At 32.7% G+C, this 18,838-nt stretch overlaps 1 protein-coding gene across 1 annotated transcript; it reads left to right on the forward strand.

Annotated features, from left to right (window-relative positions):
- Positions 1–1,242: 1,242 nt before the first annotated feature.
- On the forward strand, positions 1,243–17,204 carry LOC104901320 (hypothetical protein). Its single transcript, XM_010688882.3, has 5 exons — positions 1,243–2,318; positions 9,267–9,512; positions 11,759–11,841; positions 15,872–15,986; positions 16,954–17,204. The coding sequence occupies exons 1-5, from the start codon at positions 1,397–1,399 to the stop codon at positions 17,202–17,204; spliced, it is 1,617 nt and encodes a 538-aa protein (XP_010687184.2). The 5' UTR covers positions 1,243–1,396.
- The last annotated feature ends 1,634 nt before the right edge of the window (positions 17,205–18,838 follow it).

Consider the following 18,838-nt stretch of genomic DNA (forward strand, 5'->3'; position numbering starts at 1 on the left):
GTTTTAATGTTCTTTATTTGTGTTAATACTTAATCTATTTAGAGATAGGCTTTTCAATGTGTTAGATGGGTTATAATAAGTTTGTTGCTTGTTTCTTGGCCAATTTTTTGCAAGCTATGCTCTTATTTGCACTTAGTCTAATAATTGATAGTTGACATAAGTATATAGCATGTTTGTCAGCAGAATTTTTGCGTCAGGTGTGCTTGTCTCATTTCTAGAACATCTACAACAGTGGATTAAAATTGGTGCATGAGTTTGGATACTACCACCAAACTTCAGCGGATAAACCAGTTCATTGAAACTCTAAACGAAGCTAGCCAAGAGAAATTACTTTATATCTTTCAAGACAGACCACGTGAAGACTCAGAGATGGGTGATGAAAGAACCTTGAAGGAATTAGGAGCTCCTAAGCTAGATGATGAACCTCTCTGCATTGTTTTTCCAACCTTGGAAAGACCTTTGAAGCTGAACTCAGGTTTTCTTAATCTCCTTCCCAAATTTTATGGGAACGCAGGTGAGGATCCTCATAGACATTTAAAAGAATTTATAGTTGTTTGTTCAACCATGAAACCTGAAGGAATTGAACAAAATCAAGTAAGATTGCATGCTTTCCCAATTTCCCTACATGATTTAGCTAAAGATTGGTTGTATACTATGTCTTCTGGTTCCATTACGACTTGGGATGCCTTACAAAAAGCTTTTCTGGAAAAATTCTTTCCCGCAAGTCGTATTGGATCCATAAGAAAGGAAATATGTGGAATTAGACAACACAATTCAGAATCACTTTATGAATACTGGGAACGTTTTAAAAAATTATGTGCTTCCTGTCCACAACATCAAATAACTGATCAACTGTTAATTCAATATTTTTATGAAGGATTGTTGCCTAACGATAGGGGTATGATTGATGCTGCTAGTGGTGGCGCATTAGTAGACAAGACACCAACTCAGGCTAGGAATTTAATTGCTAACATGGCCCAAAACACTCAACAACATAGCACTAGAAATGATGTTAAAAGGGTAAATGAAATTGACTTCAGTGGTGTTAAATCTCAATTGCAAGAAAATGCTCAACAAATTGCTACTTTGACTACTTTAGTGTCTAAAATTGTTATTGGTAATGAGTCTAAAGCTAGAGTATGTGGTTTATGTTCTGAGTTTTCTCACGCAACTGATGCTTGTCCTACTTTAAAAACTGAAGATGTTAATGCTTTAGGAGGTTTTTCTAATCAAAAAAAAATATGATCCTTATTCACAGACTTATAATGAAGGTTGGAAAGATCACCCAAATCTTAGGTATGGACCTAGACCACAGTTTTCACAAACTAATCAACCTAGGCAATTTGGTGTACAAAACCCTCCACCCCAATCTTCTGGCTCATCTTTAGAAGACATCATGAAGCAACTTGCAACTCAAATAGGCCAAGTACATAACCAAAATATCGAGTACCAAAAGAAAACTGATTCGCATCTTCACCACCTTGATACACAAATTGGCCAGATTTGTACTTCTTTAAGTAATATAGAAAGTCAGGTCACAGGAAAACTACCATCTCAACCTTTGCCGAATCCAAATAAACAAGTAAATGCAGTGACAATCAATAGAAAAGCAACCAAGGGGCAACCTTTAACACCTATTAATGAACATGAATTTGCTATTAATCTAAGTGGGGAAATGCAAGAAAACAGAATTCCATTATTAGATGCAATAAAAGCGGTTCCCAAATATAGCAAGTTATTCAATGAATATTTCACTAATTCAAAAATAAATGAGAGTCATCAAGTCTGTTTGACACCCATTCTTCTACCACCCCCAAAGTGTGAGGATCCTGGATCATTCTCGATTCCTTGTAGGATAGGTGAGCATATATTTCTCCAGTGTATGCTAGATTTAGGTTCTGCAGTTAATATTATGCCAGCTTCCTTTTATGATGAGTGTAAGATGGGACCATTAAAAACATCTAATGGGGTACTTACTATGGCTGATGGTAGTAACGTTAACACAATTGGATTGCTTGACAATGTTCTTATTCAGATTAGACACATGTTCTTCCTAGTTGATTTTGTTGTTCTTGATACAAAGCATGAGTCTGAAATATTGCTAGGCCGACCATTCCTAAAAACTGCAAGGGCATTGATTGATGTCGCTAACGAGTATGTTATTCTTGAGAGCAATGGGGAGCGAATGCAGTTGAACATATTTGAGGAACATAATTTCAATATAGAGGCAAATGCTACTGATTATGCTACTTATTGTCTTGCACAAGTTGGAGAAGCAAATTTGGAGATTTTATTAGATCAGATGGCCAGCACTTTAGGCCTCGGACAATTGTTCCACACTACTCTAAATGAGAGTAGTCTGCATGAATGAAGAGTATCTTACGTCGAGCCAACGACATAAACTAAAGGCGCTACTTAGGAGGCAACCCAAGATTCATTCTCTTTCCTTTCGAAGTCTTTCTTTTTATTTTTTTTTTATTTTTTTATTTTAATGTATTCTTTTTTTTTTTGGCAGATGGCTTGACATGAGAATAACAGCACTATACAACAGCATGGCTGAGAATTTGATGCTTTCTTTGAATAGATATTACACATAACCAGCTAAGTTCTCTCCTTCTTTACTTCAATTATTTTTTTTTTTTTCATTGAGGACAATGCAAATTCTAAGTGTGGGGGGAGATAAATGGTGACAAATTTCACTTTGGAGCTGGACATGTGGTAAATTGGCAAAATCATAGGCTGGGTTGTGGCGTGTGTTGCCATTATATGATGTATAATTTTATAGGCTAAATACAGGTTCTGGTATCCATGACTTTAAATTGAAAAAAATTGGGATATGTTTTGTTTTAGGGGAAGTGCTGACAAATTTTCTGTAGATATTTTATTTTATTAAGTACTATAAAACAAAAAAGAAGAAGAAATTGTGCTTTTGCTTACATTAGTCATAGAACTTTAGTTGCATTTAATTTAGGATTTCCACCTCTTAACTTCCTAAGGAATGTCGATTAGTAAGTTAATAAGAAACTCTAATCTAACTTGTGTTTGAAATAAATAAAAACTTTTTTTCGAAATAAAAGATTTTGGGAATGTTATATAATTGGAAACGGATAATCGAACTTGAGAGATTTATAATACAATTGGAAAAAAAAAATTTATCTTGCTTCTCTTAAATAACTGGCTAGATAAGTAGACCAAACCTTGTGAGCTTCTGAGCCTATTAGACTGACACATCTGCATCAGTCTCATTATTTTCTTTCTTGTGTGATAGTTCCTCAATGAAGTGTGGCTCTTGAACTTGACTTGGTACTCTTTGAGACTTTTGTGACAAATGCTATGAAGAAATGATTTAGGCGTCCTTTTCATTTTTTTCCTTAGCCTCAGAGATTTTATTTCATATAATATTTCCTTTGTTTAGCCCTTTTGAGCCTTAAATCCCGTTTTTATTTGCTAACCATACATTACAAACTTGCGGCCTCCTACAGATTATACCCATGCTTGGCTAAGGGGAGCTATTATCTAGAGTTTGTATTGTAAGATTGTGTTATGGTAGAGATATATTGTTGAAAGAAAAAAGAGAAAACAAGAGTTAAAAAAAATTATTATTATTATTGAAAAATATCAAAGAAAATAAATGTTTGAAAGTCGTAGAACGATAAAAATGCTATGAAATATCCATATAAGTATTATAATGGCATTACATGTGAAGGATATGGTGAATAATATGAAAAGAAAAAAAAAGTGGAGTTTTTGTGAGTGGAACATCATAAGTTATGTACTTTTTGCTCCCTTTAGCTCGGCTTATAATTATTCCTAAATATTATTCCTACCCTTTAGCCTTGGCCACGTTACAACCTTATGAAAGACCTTTTGATCTTTATGCATTATGTCACTTCAAAGTGGAGAATTGAGACGATAGTCAAGTTTAAAGAAATATACTTCATTTTGAGTCGACTCGGTTATAGGTTTGAGTGAATATTATTTAACCCCAGACACATGAGAGTTGAGTGTTTTATTTCTACCTGTGAGGGTCTATTTATCGAACTTGATACGCATACATTTGTGGATTCATGCTGGAAATTTTTGAGTTGCAAAAGATAACAATTAGTTCATGAAGTATTATGAGATTTGATAGTTCGATTGTTTAAACACAAGAGTATGACATCTCCATTAACATTTTCTCAACGTTTTTCTGACTAACTTTAAAATGTTTTAGTTTCTTGTAGTGTGCTTATCTAATTTCGTTATTTCCGACAAAGAAAATTGAGGTGGTATATTAGGTCTTGCATTTAGTTTCTGTCATTAGAATATCCATGTTTGCTAGTTGGTTTGGGAAACTATGTTAATAAGGCTTTGTGGGTATGCCATCTGAAAATCCTCACGAGACCTTACTCGTCCACTAGGGTAGCCTAGGGGTTTAAAGGGCTTGTGCACATGCTAAGTGCAATCGTGACTCCTACGACAGTGAGTTAAGTTTATTGCTTTCCTAGTATAGTTTTACTTTTATTTTAGTAGTATTTTGATCGAGGGCGATCAAAAGCTAAGCATGGGGGAATTTGATAAGCGCATATATTTCTATATTTTTGTCCCCTAAAATTAGTCTTATAGCTGTCTTCTATGTGTTATTTTATAATATTTATTGACTTTTATTAATAAGTGACGTATTTATGTCCATATTATATTTTATTGAATAATTAGCTTAAATAGTGTGTTATTTTATTATAGGTATTTTACAAGTTCAATTTGCTAAAGGAAGACAACAAGACTAAAAGAAAGAAGAGAAGAAAAAAAATAATAAAAGTGAGCCCAAGCTCACGTGAGTTTTGTTATGTAAAAGAAAGAAAACAAAAGGGCCAAGTCTACCTTTCTTCATCCTTCCTCAACTTGGTATACAGAACAACAGAAAGGAAAGATGTTTCTGCTTTCCTAATTCCACGCAGAAACATCAAGAGGGATATGATTTTATCTCCTCAAATTTTCAAGATACGATTGTTTATCAGATTTTCAGTTAAGAGATTTTATCTTTTTGATTCTATCTTCTACACAACTAGATATAAATTCACCATCTTTTGGAAAGGAAAAGCACGCACACATACAAGGGAGTTCGTGAGAGTGAACAAAATAATAGGGTTCGTCCAAGATCGACAAGTTGATAGGAATTGAAGAATTATTGCGTTCGGAAGCAAATTGAGGGTAGCAGCTACATCAATTCGGGTCTACAGTCATGAGTTTTCTCTCTTCTGTTTTCAATTAGTTGTTCTTGTGATTGAACTGGATTTTATCTGAATTTATTCATGTTTTCAGTTTCTTATATTTCTATTATTTGAGTCTAATTGGTTAACGCTGAGTTGATTGAATTTAATTATTTAATTTCGTATTTATACAATTCATACTATTGTTGGTTGGTTATGAAATTTGATATCTTTACTTGTAATTGGACGCAATTAGTTGTTTAGATACTCAAATTATGCTATATGACTATTAGGCGCGGCGTTTAATAGTTGGGTAGGGAGGACGACTTGAGATTAATAAGAGTGAGCAGCTCATCTTAATATTCTTAAGTGTATGAATTGTGCTAATAAAACAAGTTTATTAGGGTTGGATTTGTCTTAGCAAGATTCTAGATTTTTAGTGAGTAAGACAAGAATTGATCGCGGCGATAATTCACCAATCTAAGTGCTAAGTTAACTATTAAAGTGGTCTCAATTATAAAGGTTAAGAAGCTAAATTACGACTAAACATTCTATGATCGAATCAGGAATTTAATAGAGTTTGTGTGTCGTCACTTGTACGTAATTATTAGTTTAGTAGTAGTTTTAATTTTAATTAATCTAAGTAGTTGGTTACAACCGAAATCCCCCTAATCGTATATATGTGAATAGTGTAAATTCGTATATAATATATATTTTTGTCACTTAGTTGAATATTTGAGTTTAGGAATTATAATAATCTTCTCGTGGGATCGACCCTTTCTTACCCTTTTACTAGTTATAAATATTTTTGAAGGTTTAAGTTAGGTTTTTAATTTTATACGGTAAACGACACGTATCAAATGGTCTTTCCCTCAAACAAAAAAAAGCCTAAACTACTAATAAACTAGTATTGTATTTTGATATTATTATGATTTGAGTATTCTAATTTCTAGGTCTAATATTATTAGAAATTAGTAGTATTACTAGAAATTAATAGAAATTAGAAACTTTTGAAATTAAATTAGTATTATTCATTTTTAAGAAATTATTTTTCTAAATTTATAATTTAAAAATATGTGAATATGTTATCCGTGGTGATTAGGGATTAATTTAATACTAACATGTAAGACGTAACGCAGTAACAGTTAGTCGATTATTTTCGATGGCCCGATACTATGATTTAGGACTTAATGTCTTAATAATTTATTTACAATTTGACTTATGTCTTATTGTTGATACTTGTTATTGTGTTAACTTTGTAATATCACTAATATGTTATTACTTTATCAATTATCAATTAATTAGTATTTTTGTACTTAGTAACAATTAACAAGTTAGTGAATTACTGAGTTAATCGATCTAATTGAGTAATGACTAAGTTCTAAGTTACTAGCTATATGGTTGTTAACGGGTTATTAATGTAGTAAGTACTTATTAACTTATTGGCTTATGGTAGATTAACCTTGTTAACAATTAAATCTGATTTTGATTTAAGAAGTTAGAATTTTATAAAGAATAAAAAAAGGTTGGGATTTTAGTAAGATAAAGTTGTAGCCAAATGTTCACCTAAATTGATTTGACTTAATCGTTTGATGATTGATCACTAGTGACTTTACATATATTGTTCAATTATATACTCTGTTCGAGTAACACATAAATGCAATAAGTCATTAGCCAATAATCTAAGTCTTAGTGTAGTAACTTTACTCGTTTATATAAATTGTTGTTATGTTTATTATTATTGTAGAACATATGAACCCTTACTTGTTATAATAATTTAGTCCTCATATGAATCATAGTTATAAACATATGATTCTCATTTGTTATAGTGTTATAACATATCAAGAGTCATTATACTAATTTATAATCAATATAATATTAGAATGGTTTTATAATGATTTGAATACCAAATTTATACTAAAATGATTAAACACATTGATAAAATTGTTTGTTTATACTTTATCATATATAGTCACGACATAATGCATATATATCGTGTTATGTTTGTTATTGTTATTGCTATTATTAACATTGTTGCTACTATATTACTATTAGTATTTATATATATTGTTATTGTTATTGCTATTATTAACATTATTGCTACTATATTACTATTAGTATTTATATTGCTATTGTTAATAATCATGTTCTTATTTCTATTACTATTGTTAGCATTGTTACAATTATTATTATTATTATTATTATTATTATTATTATTATTATTATTATTATTATTATTATTATTATTATTATTATTATTATTAACATCATCGCTTTATGCTTATTATTTTCATTATTCTCATTATTATCATAGCTATTTACAGACTTATATATCAATCATAATGCTTATAATAATACATCATTTCAATAAATATTGGAACTGATCGTCTACTCGTTATTATAATCGTTGGTTATAATATATAATATTAGAACATGAAGCGTGGTTTTACTCCTTTACTCATTAGAGTGATTTTACATAGTTGAGTAGTCGAAATAAGAGTTGACTAAGAGAATACACTAAACATCACGATAACAATATATAATTTTTTTTATTAGTTTTTTGTTATCATCCATATATTTATCGCACAGACACACATATGTATATATATGTGCATCTTAATACTTTTAATAATATGATTCGTTTACAAAATCCATAACAAAATCAGAATGATCCAACCAAGACTTAGCCGAAGTTGGATTGACGTTCAATAGCGAATCGACCTAATGTTTCACAATGATCAAACCAAAGTCATTAGTAATTCAACCTGAGTACACTTGACTTTACCCAAGCATACAGGAAGTCCAAATACGACCGGCGCAAACCCGGTTAAAAAATGTCCACGAGCAATCATACTCAGGAATGGATCGACTTGTAAATGTAGCGCTCAGACCTGTCCAGCACCCGGCAATTCCATGATTCAAATATGATCGACCCCATTGAACAAAACCTGACCAATCACGACCTGATCCACTAACTGTCAGAATCCTGACTTGCTCGGATATGACCTGGTTTGCCGTGGGTATACCCAAAATCTGTTTGAGAACCTGTTTTGACACCACTAGTTTGGGGTATGGCAGATGGATTAAGACCAGTTAAAGAATTTTTTTACAAAAAATTACCAGTTACATTGGTGACAAGTCAACTGTGACCGTTTTTATAGAACTTATGTCAAAGTTGGGATCACTGCAGAAAAATTGAAAGTTGGGACTGAAAATGACAAAGCGTCCAAAGTTGGGACTGAAAATGACGAAGCGTCCAAAGTTGGGACTGTTGCTAACTTTCCTTTCTTTCAAACCCCAGTTCTTAAACTTTAAATGCTTTTTTGCATAAGTTTATGGAATTGTTTTTAATGTGAGATCTTTGATTTTTATAATGTGCATTTTTATAAATTTTAACTTACATAATTTTCTTTCATAAGCGAAAACATATATTATCCTTTAAAAGGTTCGTTAATGTTCAATAATAGACAAATGAAGATATTAATAATCAAATTAAGGTTAATCTTGGAAACCCTGCAAAAGCAAAATCGTAATGGGCAAAAGAAAATATTTGAGAGAGTAAAAAAGATAATTACGCAAAACATTTTATTACACTAGTGGTTTTGTTAAATTGGATTATCTAGGAAAACTATTATTGAGGAAATGTCTTGTATATTATAAAAAATACAATTTTAGTTGCATTACAAGTGTTAATCCTACATTTGAAAGAAATTACAATATTTTCACCAAACAAAAATTTAGTCTAAAAACTGAGAGTTTCTCTATCTATTTATGGATAAAACAAGGCAGAGATCCGCAAACAATGACATCTCCCAAGTTTATAGTAGCGCAATCAACCAACAATGAGTTAAAGAGTACACCACTAGTCCTAAAAAGAAGCAGCATATTCCACCTGAGAGTTTCATCTCACTTTCCTTGAGCCTAGCTTGTCCATTATTTCTTTACTTGAAATTCAAAAGAAACTCAACGAAAACTACTCCTTCCCTTCATCCCCATATTGTTGGAAACATTTAATTAGCGAGAAAGAGAGCGAGAGGATGGCGTCGAGTGACGAAAAGCCAGGACCGATGCCGCCAGGGCGGAAAGATGGGACGACGCCGGGGAAGGCATTAACCGTGGGGCAGCAAGTACTAGACAAAGGGGCGAAGTTGATGCAGTCGTTGAAGCCTATCAACCAAATTAGCCAGCATGTTAATACGTTCGCGCTTTACAGCCATGACATGTCTCGACAAATTGAGACTCATCACTTCGTTTCGAGAATTAATCAGGATTTTTGCCAGTGTGCTGTTTATGACTCTGATCTTCCTTCTGCTCGTCTCATTGGTTTGTTCTCTTGGCTCCTCTCTCCTCATCTGCATGGATTCAAAGATCCTTCATTCCTTTGTTACCTCTTTAACTAAACGTTACATCTGTATTATTATATCTCTATTATATTTGGGAAGGGGAGGAAGATGGTGTCCCCATTTAAAAATACAGAATTATCCTTAATGATATAAACGAATAAAAAAAATACAAAAGAAAATAATTTAAGAATCATTTTCCATTTCAGCTTTGCATTTTAAGTAGATATAAGACATTATTTTAAATTAATGAACGCATTGCGTGTATATAAGACTAGTAAAACCAAGGTGTAAGCTACGGTATCCCCTTATGAAAAGACTTATATAAGCTAATTTACAACATTAAAAAAAATTATTCCAAAATTATATGTTTAGTAACCCCCAAATAAATAATAGTGGGTTAAGTACCCCTTTGGAAATGTTGTAAGTAAACCTCAAATTATATGAGAAGTAAATTCGTCGATTAAAATGTAATAAATCACCCCTGAACTAAAAAAATGTACTGAATAATACATTAATGCCCTAAGTAACAGACTAACAGGATGGTATAATATGCTAAGTAACCCTCAATAAAAAACAGTATGGTAACTTCTTAATAACACACATGATAAATTACGCCTAAATATTAATAACCGGGTACGTGTTTCACCATCAATTAATGGTCAAATGTGTCACATAGATGACGATGTGTTAGTAATTAAGAACCAATAGTTATCTTTAATTTTATGTCAACATTATTTTGCCCAAATATATAGTATTTATCTATATATATTTAAAAATCAAAGCAAAAAAATGCCATACTGTGACATGTATTCCCCTCTCCCATACAATCAAATGAGACATTAAAAAATTAAAATGTGTGTTTCACGATTTGAACTCATGACCTCTCATTTGAGATATTAATACACTAATCAACTACTTTACAATCTCATGTTGGTCTTATGAGAAAAAATAATCGTTCAAAAACAAGATAATATTTTTATATTTAAAACAATTAAATACAAATGTATATAGCTATACTCATTAAACTAATTATAATGGTACCATCTTCTATCTCTCAATATTCTTATATTAAATTGAGAAAACTCTTCAAATTTTTATAACCTCCGTTGTTAACACTATTGCACCATTGAATTATCGGTTATATTCTTACACATTAACCTAAATTTCAAAAATAAGATTGTATTATGTTACTTTTAAGTAATTATATGTACTCTCTTGAAGTCGCGGGTTATATTGATGAACAATTCATATTATAATTTACTAAGTAGAATATCTAATAGGCACTTAAAGATCATTTCCTGAGCGCCATCAATACCTACAACTATTTTTTGTACTTCTCTCAAGTAATTGATTTAAGACTTCAAATGCACATTGGTAAACAATCCAGGATGTATCGTCCAGGACAAGAACTAGTTTATACTAATATATTAAAAGGTGTTCCTAAGAAAGTATATGTTGTCATGTGCAACCCACAATTCATTAGAAACATGACATGTCATATACTTAACAAGGAATATATACAACAAACATTTGTATAGTAAGAGTCTGACCATGACATGTCATGTTATGTCATGTGCGTTGTAAAGTAAAAGTCTGACCATCTCAACCAACAATTAGATGTATTATTTACTCCACATAATTATATATATAGCTTGAAATATTAAAATATATAACAAAATGATTTGGAATAAATATAAACTCAAAATTTAGAAGTATTAGTCAAAGTGAAAACTTGGGATCACCCGAGCTACACACTAGTTAGTGTAGAGAAAAAGACGTAAAGGTGCTAGTGTAGTCGCCTTTTCCATGTCATCCTAGAAATATACTAACCTTTGTTTCTAAATAAATGCAACAATTTGACTTTCACACCTGCCAACATACAACTTTAACTATTAATATCTCTAATTATATATTTATAAAAGTTATAAAAAGTTGATATTATGAAATATCTATTTAAACAAATCCAACAATATTATATATAATCTTTTTACTTTTATATATATGTACAAAAATACAATTAAACTAAGATATATAAATAATGTAAAAGCAAATGAGACTCCACTAGCCACTTTACTTACTAATTCAAGGTTAGGCTCATGTAATTTACATAGACAAAATAAGCTAAACTTCATCGAACTTAAAGCCTCATAGATGAATCACCAAAACTTATTCATTGAACTTCTATTTTAGTGATTATTTAAATCTAACAATTATCCACTTTAACAGGAATTGAGTATATAATATCTGACAAAATATTTGAGTCACTCCCACCAGATGAGCAAAAATTGTGGCATTCCCACATATACGCGGTACGTGTTTCAAAGTGTGCTATTTGATCATCATTGGCAGGTTTTGTACAATCATATAGAAGTATACAACAAAGTAATAATAACAAATACTCCATTTGTTCTTCAATAAAAATGTTCATTTCTTTTAGTACAAGTATTAAGAAAAAATCACGTGTAAATTTTTAGTTGTATTAAATTATAATTAAATATAGAAGTTGGTATATTTTTCATGAATTATTTATTAATGAGAGAGATTGTGGACCATATGAGAAAGTGGGTGATAATATAAAAGTTGAAAGCAAAAAAATATTTTAATTGGTGGACCCATACCAAATAAGAAAATGGAAAATCTATTTATGATAAACATAAAAGGAAAAGTGAGCACTCTATTTAGGACGGATGGAGTAGTGTTTAATCAGGAAATCATAAGGTGGGGAATGAAGGTAATAAAGAGTAAACTATCTATTTTTTTAATCTTTATTATATAGCCAAAGAGGGAGGTAACAATGGCCCCTCTTGGCAAGACTTATATATCCTTCTCAAAAAAAATAATAAATAAGAGATTTTCTTAATTCTTTCCTCATTTACCAGTTTTTTTTAAGAGGTAAGAAAAACAACTTTAGGTGCCCCTTCTCTCGAGGGAAATACCTAAAGCGTCGAATAGAAGAATTGGAGAAAATGAAGAGTGTACAGTATCAATAATCTCAAAAGTAGAGGAAACTAAGAGTCCCACATTGACAATCCAGTCAGTTGCTCGATTAGCCTCACGATAGACATGCCTAACTCGGATGAATCTGTACTGATTCATGAGCACTGGCGAGGCTGCAATGATATTTGCAATTTTCCATGGGACAGACCAACCATTATTGATTGCGTTATTTACGTGCAAGTTCTCCCCTTCAATAATCAGGTCTTGAATACCCAGTGATGTGGCAAGTACCATACCATGATGAAGAGTTGTAGCTTCTGCTATGAGCATTAAGGAGTGACCCATATTGAAAGCTTGAGCTTTGAAAAGAGTACCCTGGTGATTTCTAATGATGACGCCCGCTGCTACTGCTGAGCCACGAACTGAACCGTCAAATTTTAGTTTGAAAGTGGCTGGAGGAGGAGGCTCCCAGGCGACGTTTATAGTCCGGGAGGAAGGGGGAGTGGCACTGGGGAAAGCTCCTGAGGTAGAAGAACCTTTGGCATGACATAGGTTGACATCTAAGCGGGTTGTCCATTACACAACAGGTGTTGTTGAGCCAAGATCTTTTTTCCAAATGTGGGAGTCAGAAGGTTAGGAGTCATGTTGGAGTAACTAGCCAGAGGGGCGATGACTCACCATAGGCAGGACTTAGGAGTCATGTTGAAGTAACTAGCCAGAGGGGCTTCCTTGGAATTCGGGATTTTATTTTTAGAGTACTAGGGCTGATTTGTGGTAGTTAAGTTAATCAATTGTCCTGACATAGTACAAAAGTCATCGACAATAATTTTGAGCTTATTACATGCCGAAGAGGTGGCCTTGCAAAAAACTAGACTATCATCAGCAAACATAAGGCAGGGAATGGTAGAACCTCTAGGGAAAATTTTGAACCCGACGCCGGATTTGGGAATAGCGATTTCTAACGTTAGCTTTTTGATGAGCACATCCATACAGAGAGTGAACAAATAGGGGGAAAGAAGGTCCCCCTGGCGAAGACCTTGGGATGGTTTGAACCAGTCAGTAGTGTGACGTACCATTAACCTTTATCGAGTAGGAGACAGTTGTGACGCATTGTTGGATCCATCCAATTCATTGTGCGGGGAAGCCCAATTGAGCTGATACTTGTCATAAGGAGTCCCATTCTATACGATCGTAAGCCTTTTCCATATCCAGTTTTAAAGCACACCAACCTGTTTTATTATTGAATTTTTGGAAGTTGTTGAGTATTTCTTGTACAATTAGAATATTATCGTGAATAGATTGGTCGGGGGTAAGAGCATTTTGAAGTGGACTAATGTTAGTTTCTAGGATTGGCGTTAGTCTGGAAACAAGTAACTTGGAGATAGCTTTATAGAGCGAATTAACTAGGCTGATGGGCCTAAAGTGATTAGGCGTTTCAGGCGTAGGGATCATGGGGGTAAGAGCAATAATCGTATGATTAAGAGAGGGGGGTAGCCGGCCATGATGCAAGAAACTTTTGATGGTAAGACAAATGTCTTCGCCAATAATTGGCCAGTAGGCTTGGAAAAACTTTGGGCCATACCCATCGGAGCCTGGGGCTTTATGTGGTTTCATGATATCAAAGAATCCATCCTTGATTTCGAAATCATATGCCGGGAAAAGGAGGTAGGTTGCATCCTCCTGGGAGATAATTGGTTGAATAAAGTCAAGATTTATAGCTCTGGAGGCCGGACTGACTAGATGACGAGAATCGTTCTTCGAAAGAGGTAAGAAGTAGATTTTGAACGCCTTTCGGAGTATCAATCCATTGATCTAAGGGATATTTTAAGCGATAAATCCAAGTATTTATAGTTCGTTTCTTTAGTTTATTATGCAAAAATCTTGAAATTCTATCCCCCCTGAGACAACCAACGTTTTCTACTAAATTTGCCCTAAGTCGCTTGCCCAAATAGAAGTAGCTTTTCGCGTTGAAAAGTGAGCCTTTGAATATGGTCGACCAAATAAGGATTAAAAGGTTGATTCCAGAGATGTGTTTCAAGTTCTGTGGTTTTATAGCAATTCTGCGTGAGTTTGTTTTGATTGTGATTATAATTTCGATTTGCCCAACCTTTAAGCATGGTCTTTGTTTGAGTTAAGCGGTGTTGTACATGAAAGAACCTTGAACCGTGTATTAAGTGGCCCTAGGTTTTTGCTACAATGTGATGAGACTGAGCATCGAGCACCCAAGCATTATGGAAATGGAACGATTTTTGAGGAGTCAAATCAAACACTTTTTCAAGAACATTATCAACTATGTTTGGGATTACAAACATGCATAAGAATTCATACGCACTACACCTTTCTTTTTCTACCTACTCTAACATGATCCAAGGAAGGACAGTTATGGTTCATAAACCTAGTGAACAATCCTAGATGTTTGTGTGTATTGCACCAAAGAGAAATTTTGATGCATATCAAAGAAGGAAAACGATGCACCAAATTTGGTAAACCTATGACAATTCGATAATTTACCTAGCTACTAATCTGAGCGTAGGTAGCTCGGTGACTATGGATTATGATATTGGAGCGGCCAGATCCACCGAAGAGGTTATGATCGACATGGAAGGAACCGATGAGCAAGGACTCATCATGGATGTCGATGTCAAGAGTAGTGACTTTACACACTCTTCTACTGGATTAGTACAGAAGTCAGTTGCAGTCACCCACTTTCTTTTCTCAACATCATGACGAGTTTGTATGGATACTATAACTCATCTCTCAACCTCATCTCGAGCTAGTATATCTATTCTACGTAAGAAAAGGAAATACTTCAAGTGTACTTTCTTTCTCAAAGTAGATATCGTGGACAAAAGGGCACGGTCATTGGATTCTTCTGCTTTGCTAGACGGTAATGTAATCAAAAAGCTCGTTTTAGCCGTTTACTTTCAACTTGTATCTGTAGACTCTTTTGCAAATTTTACATATGTAAAAAAGGGAAAAGCCAAAGTACTTTAATTTTGCAGATGTCTTTTGTGTCAACCATATATGCTTGGAGAAAATTTCACAACACTACGAGAAAATATACTCCCTCCCTTTCTTTTTATACTGCACACACATTATTTTGAAAATTAACTTTAATCACAAGTTTTTTTTTTAAGCAACCATCTTTTATAGTAGGATAAATAAAATTACACCATCATATATATCTTAAAAAATCATTTTACAATATTACTTTTTAAAATTTTTTCAAATATGAGTTGAAAATTAATGGTCATAATTTATCCTAAAATATAGTGGATGTCATATACAGAGAAATGGAGGGACTGAGTTTCTTGGTAGTTAAAGCCTTTGATGTATTTAATCATTAGATAAATGTGACCTATCCTTCAAAGAGATACTAAAATAATTTACAAGTGTTTACAGATTAAAACAGGACTGTGGATAAACCCTAAAGTTCCAGGGATGATTCAAAACCCAGAGCTTCAAACCTTGGCCAAGACTTATGGCAAGTTTTGGTGCACTTGGCAAGTTGACCGAGGTAAGTAACTTCAAAATTGTAATTACATTCTATTCTTATTACGTCGGACTTTTATTAGTTGTAGCATTTATTAAACCTTTTTATTCTATTAATTGACATGGAAAATGGTTAACAAAGATTAAAGATAGATTAATTACATGTGACTATATATGATTCGTTATAAGCAATTTTGACCATTAATATCTTTGGTTATATAATATTCCGTTTTTTTTTCTTTTGTTGTTCCTATTTAAAATCGAGAAAGAAACAAATACAATTTAAAAGTTGAGCAAGATTCCACACTACTTTAAATAAAATAAAATGAGTTAAAAGTAAATATTCTAGTCCATTGAGTTACTTTATGTAAGGAAACCAATGAGAAAAAAGTTTAATGGGTAAAGAATAAGATATGACTAATGAATAGTGTGAATATATTTATTGTGGTTTAAAACCAATGGAAAATTCAAGTCATAAATTTACTCTATGTATGGAAGCTTCAAAATAGGAACAACATATTGAAATTTTCCGAAAGGGAATATAGGAATAACAATAGAAATAAAATGAAGGGAGTAATAAATATCACAAACAATTATATTTATATTTCTAAATTTTGATTATATGTAATAAAAATTAAATTTATAATATTACTACACCAAGATAATAGAAAAACTAATATCAGTTTATCTAATTCCAATACATACAATACATTTCAAAGAAAAATTATAATACATGCTTTTCCATGATTTTCATCACACAAATTGATTGTTAGTATAATATCATTAACCATGTCACTCGATATTGTGAAAAAACCATGAAACAAATCTCAAATTAAATAAGTATGCTTGTTCTCTTATGGACTGGTGTGTGTATCTATATATATAGTCGAACTTTTGTTGAAATTTACTTTGAAAAACAATTGTTGCACTTATTTGCTGAAGTATAAATTTTTAATTGTATTAACTAATGGTTTTTATTTTAATACATGAAGGAGATAAGCTACCACTAGGTGTACCATCGCTTATGATGTCCCCTCAATCTGAAAGCACAGTGAGCACAGAATTGGTTAAAAAGAGGGATGAGAGATACCAAATAACTACTCAGAATTTGATTTCATCAAGGGCTGATATTACGCCGTCAGAAAATTTGATTTCATATGCGGATCACTGGAAGCAATCAGGAAAGGGATTTGCCATTGATGTACACGAAGCGAAGATGAAAACAACTGCTATCTTCCCTTGAAAATGATTTGTTATTTACATTAAGTAAAGCCTATATACAAATAACACCACTTTTCAACAATATGCAAGGAATTTATCCATTAAACACAATATGTTAGATTGGAGATTCTAATAATATTTAATTAAAATTAGTTCTCTAATCATTGTCTCTAAAGTTAATACGAGATTTTAATAATTGTTAGTTGTTGCAACCTTCCACGGTAAATATATGAAACTCATAAAAATATTTTTTGCCATTATTTGGTGGGATTATGGGGTAAGTAGGTGAAGTAATTTAGGTGTGTGCAGAGATATTAATTAATGCAAGCTAAAGGAGTTCGAAACTTTAGAAGTTGATTTGACAAAACACAATTGCTAGTGTTTAGATAGCACATAGACATTGTTCCATCAAATTCGAACTTGCATTTTAATTTATCGAAATGTAATAGGCACCTTAATGTTAAAGATTTCTTCTTGTCTTCAAAGACTTGTTGTCTTCTCAAACGTTAAGAAAATTTTAGCTTTTTGTATATAGCTTATTGTGTAAATATTTAATCTCTAACCATACCATAATGACAAAGTTTTTGAAATGTCCATCTTGATGTCAGAACTATACATGGGCTAGTAGCCTACTATGTACAACATACTCTAAGCCAATAGACTACTCTCAACCACCACATCAACCATAAATGACTTGTAACTCCATAAATGGGACCCTCCTCCTTTGTTTGGTGCAACTGCACATGTTATTCAAATTTTTAGATTTTGGCACAAACTAACACAACAAAATGATGGGTAAATGGGGAAATAGGAATGAAGTTTCCTTTGGTTTCGTCTCATCAGCCTTATATGCAAAAGTACTATCATATATGGATGGAATTCAAGGGCTCATAAGAACCTCTTATATTTTATCATCACTACTACAAAATTGGGTAAAGAAAACGCACTTGAGAGAACTACTATTTTATTGAAGAGTTTTCTTTTATAAAAATAACTTCTAAAATTATGAATAGTTAAAAGTAGGGAGTCGGGTTTCTTTTGGCCCATAATATTTAAGGAAGCTCAATATTTTACCATATCATGTGACGCTTGCTAGAGGATCGACAACATTAATTTCGAGACAGCATGAGATGCCCCAAACAGACATTCTTGAAGTTAAAATTTTTGATGTTTGGGGTATTGACTTTATAGGACCGTTCCCCTCTTATTCCAATGGGAATTGTTACATATTAGTTGCGGTCGATTATGTCTTTAAGTGGGTCGAAGCCGTGGCATCCCTTACCAATGACTCTAAGGTAGTCATAGCTTTATTTAAGAAAATCATATTCCCAAGGTTTGGGGTCCCACAAGCTGTGATTAGTGATGGAGGCTCCCATTTTCATGAACGACATTTGGATACTCTTTTGAAGAAATATGGAGTTTACCATCGTACTAGATTAGCATATCACCCTCAAGCAAATGGGCAAGTAGAGGTTTCCAATCGCGAAGTTAAGTCCATTCTTGAGAAGGTGGTTGCAAGGTATAGGAAGGATTGAAGTACGAAGCTGGATGGCACACTTTGGGCTTACAAAACTGCATTCAAAACACCGATTGGTACTTCACCCTATAGACTTGTGTATGGGAAAGCATGTCACCTACCCATTGAATTAGAATATA

This window comes from Beta vulgaris, chromosome 8 (assembly GCF_026745355.1).
Source record: "Beta vulgaris subsp. vulgaris cultivar EL10 chromosome 8, EL10.2, whole genome shotgun sequence".
Lineage (NCBI taxonomy): Eukaryota > Viridiplantae > Streptophyta > Magnoliopsida > Caryophyllales > Amaranthaceae > Beta > Beta vulgaris.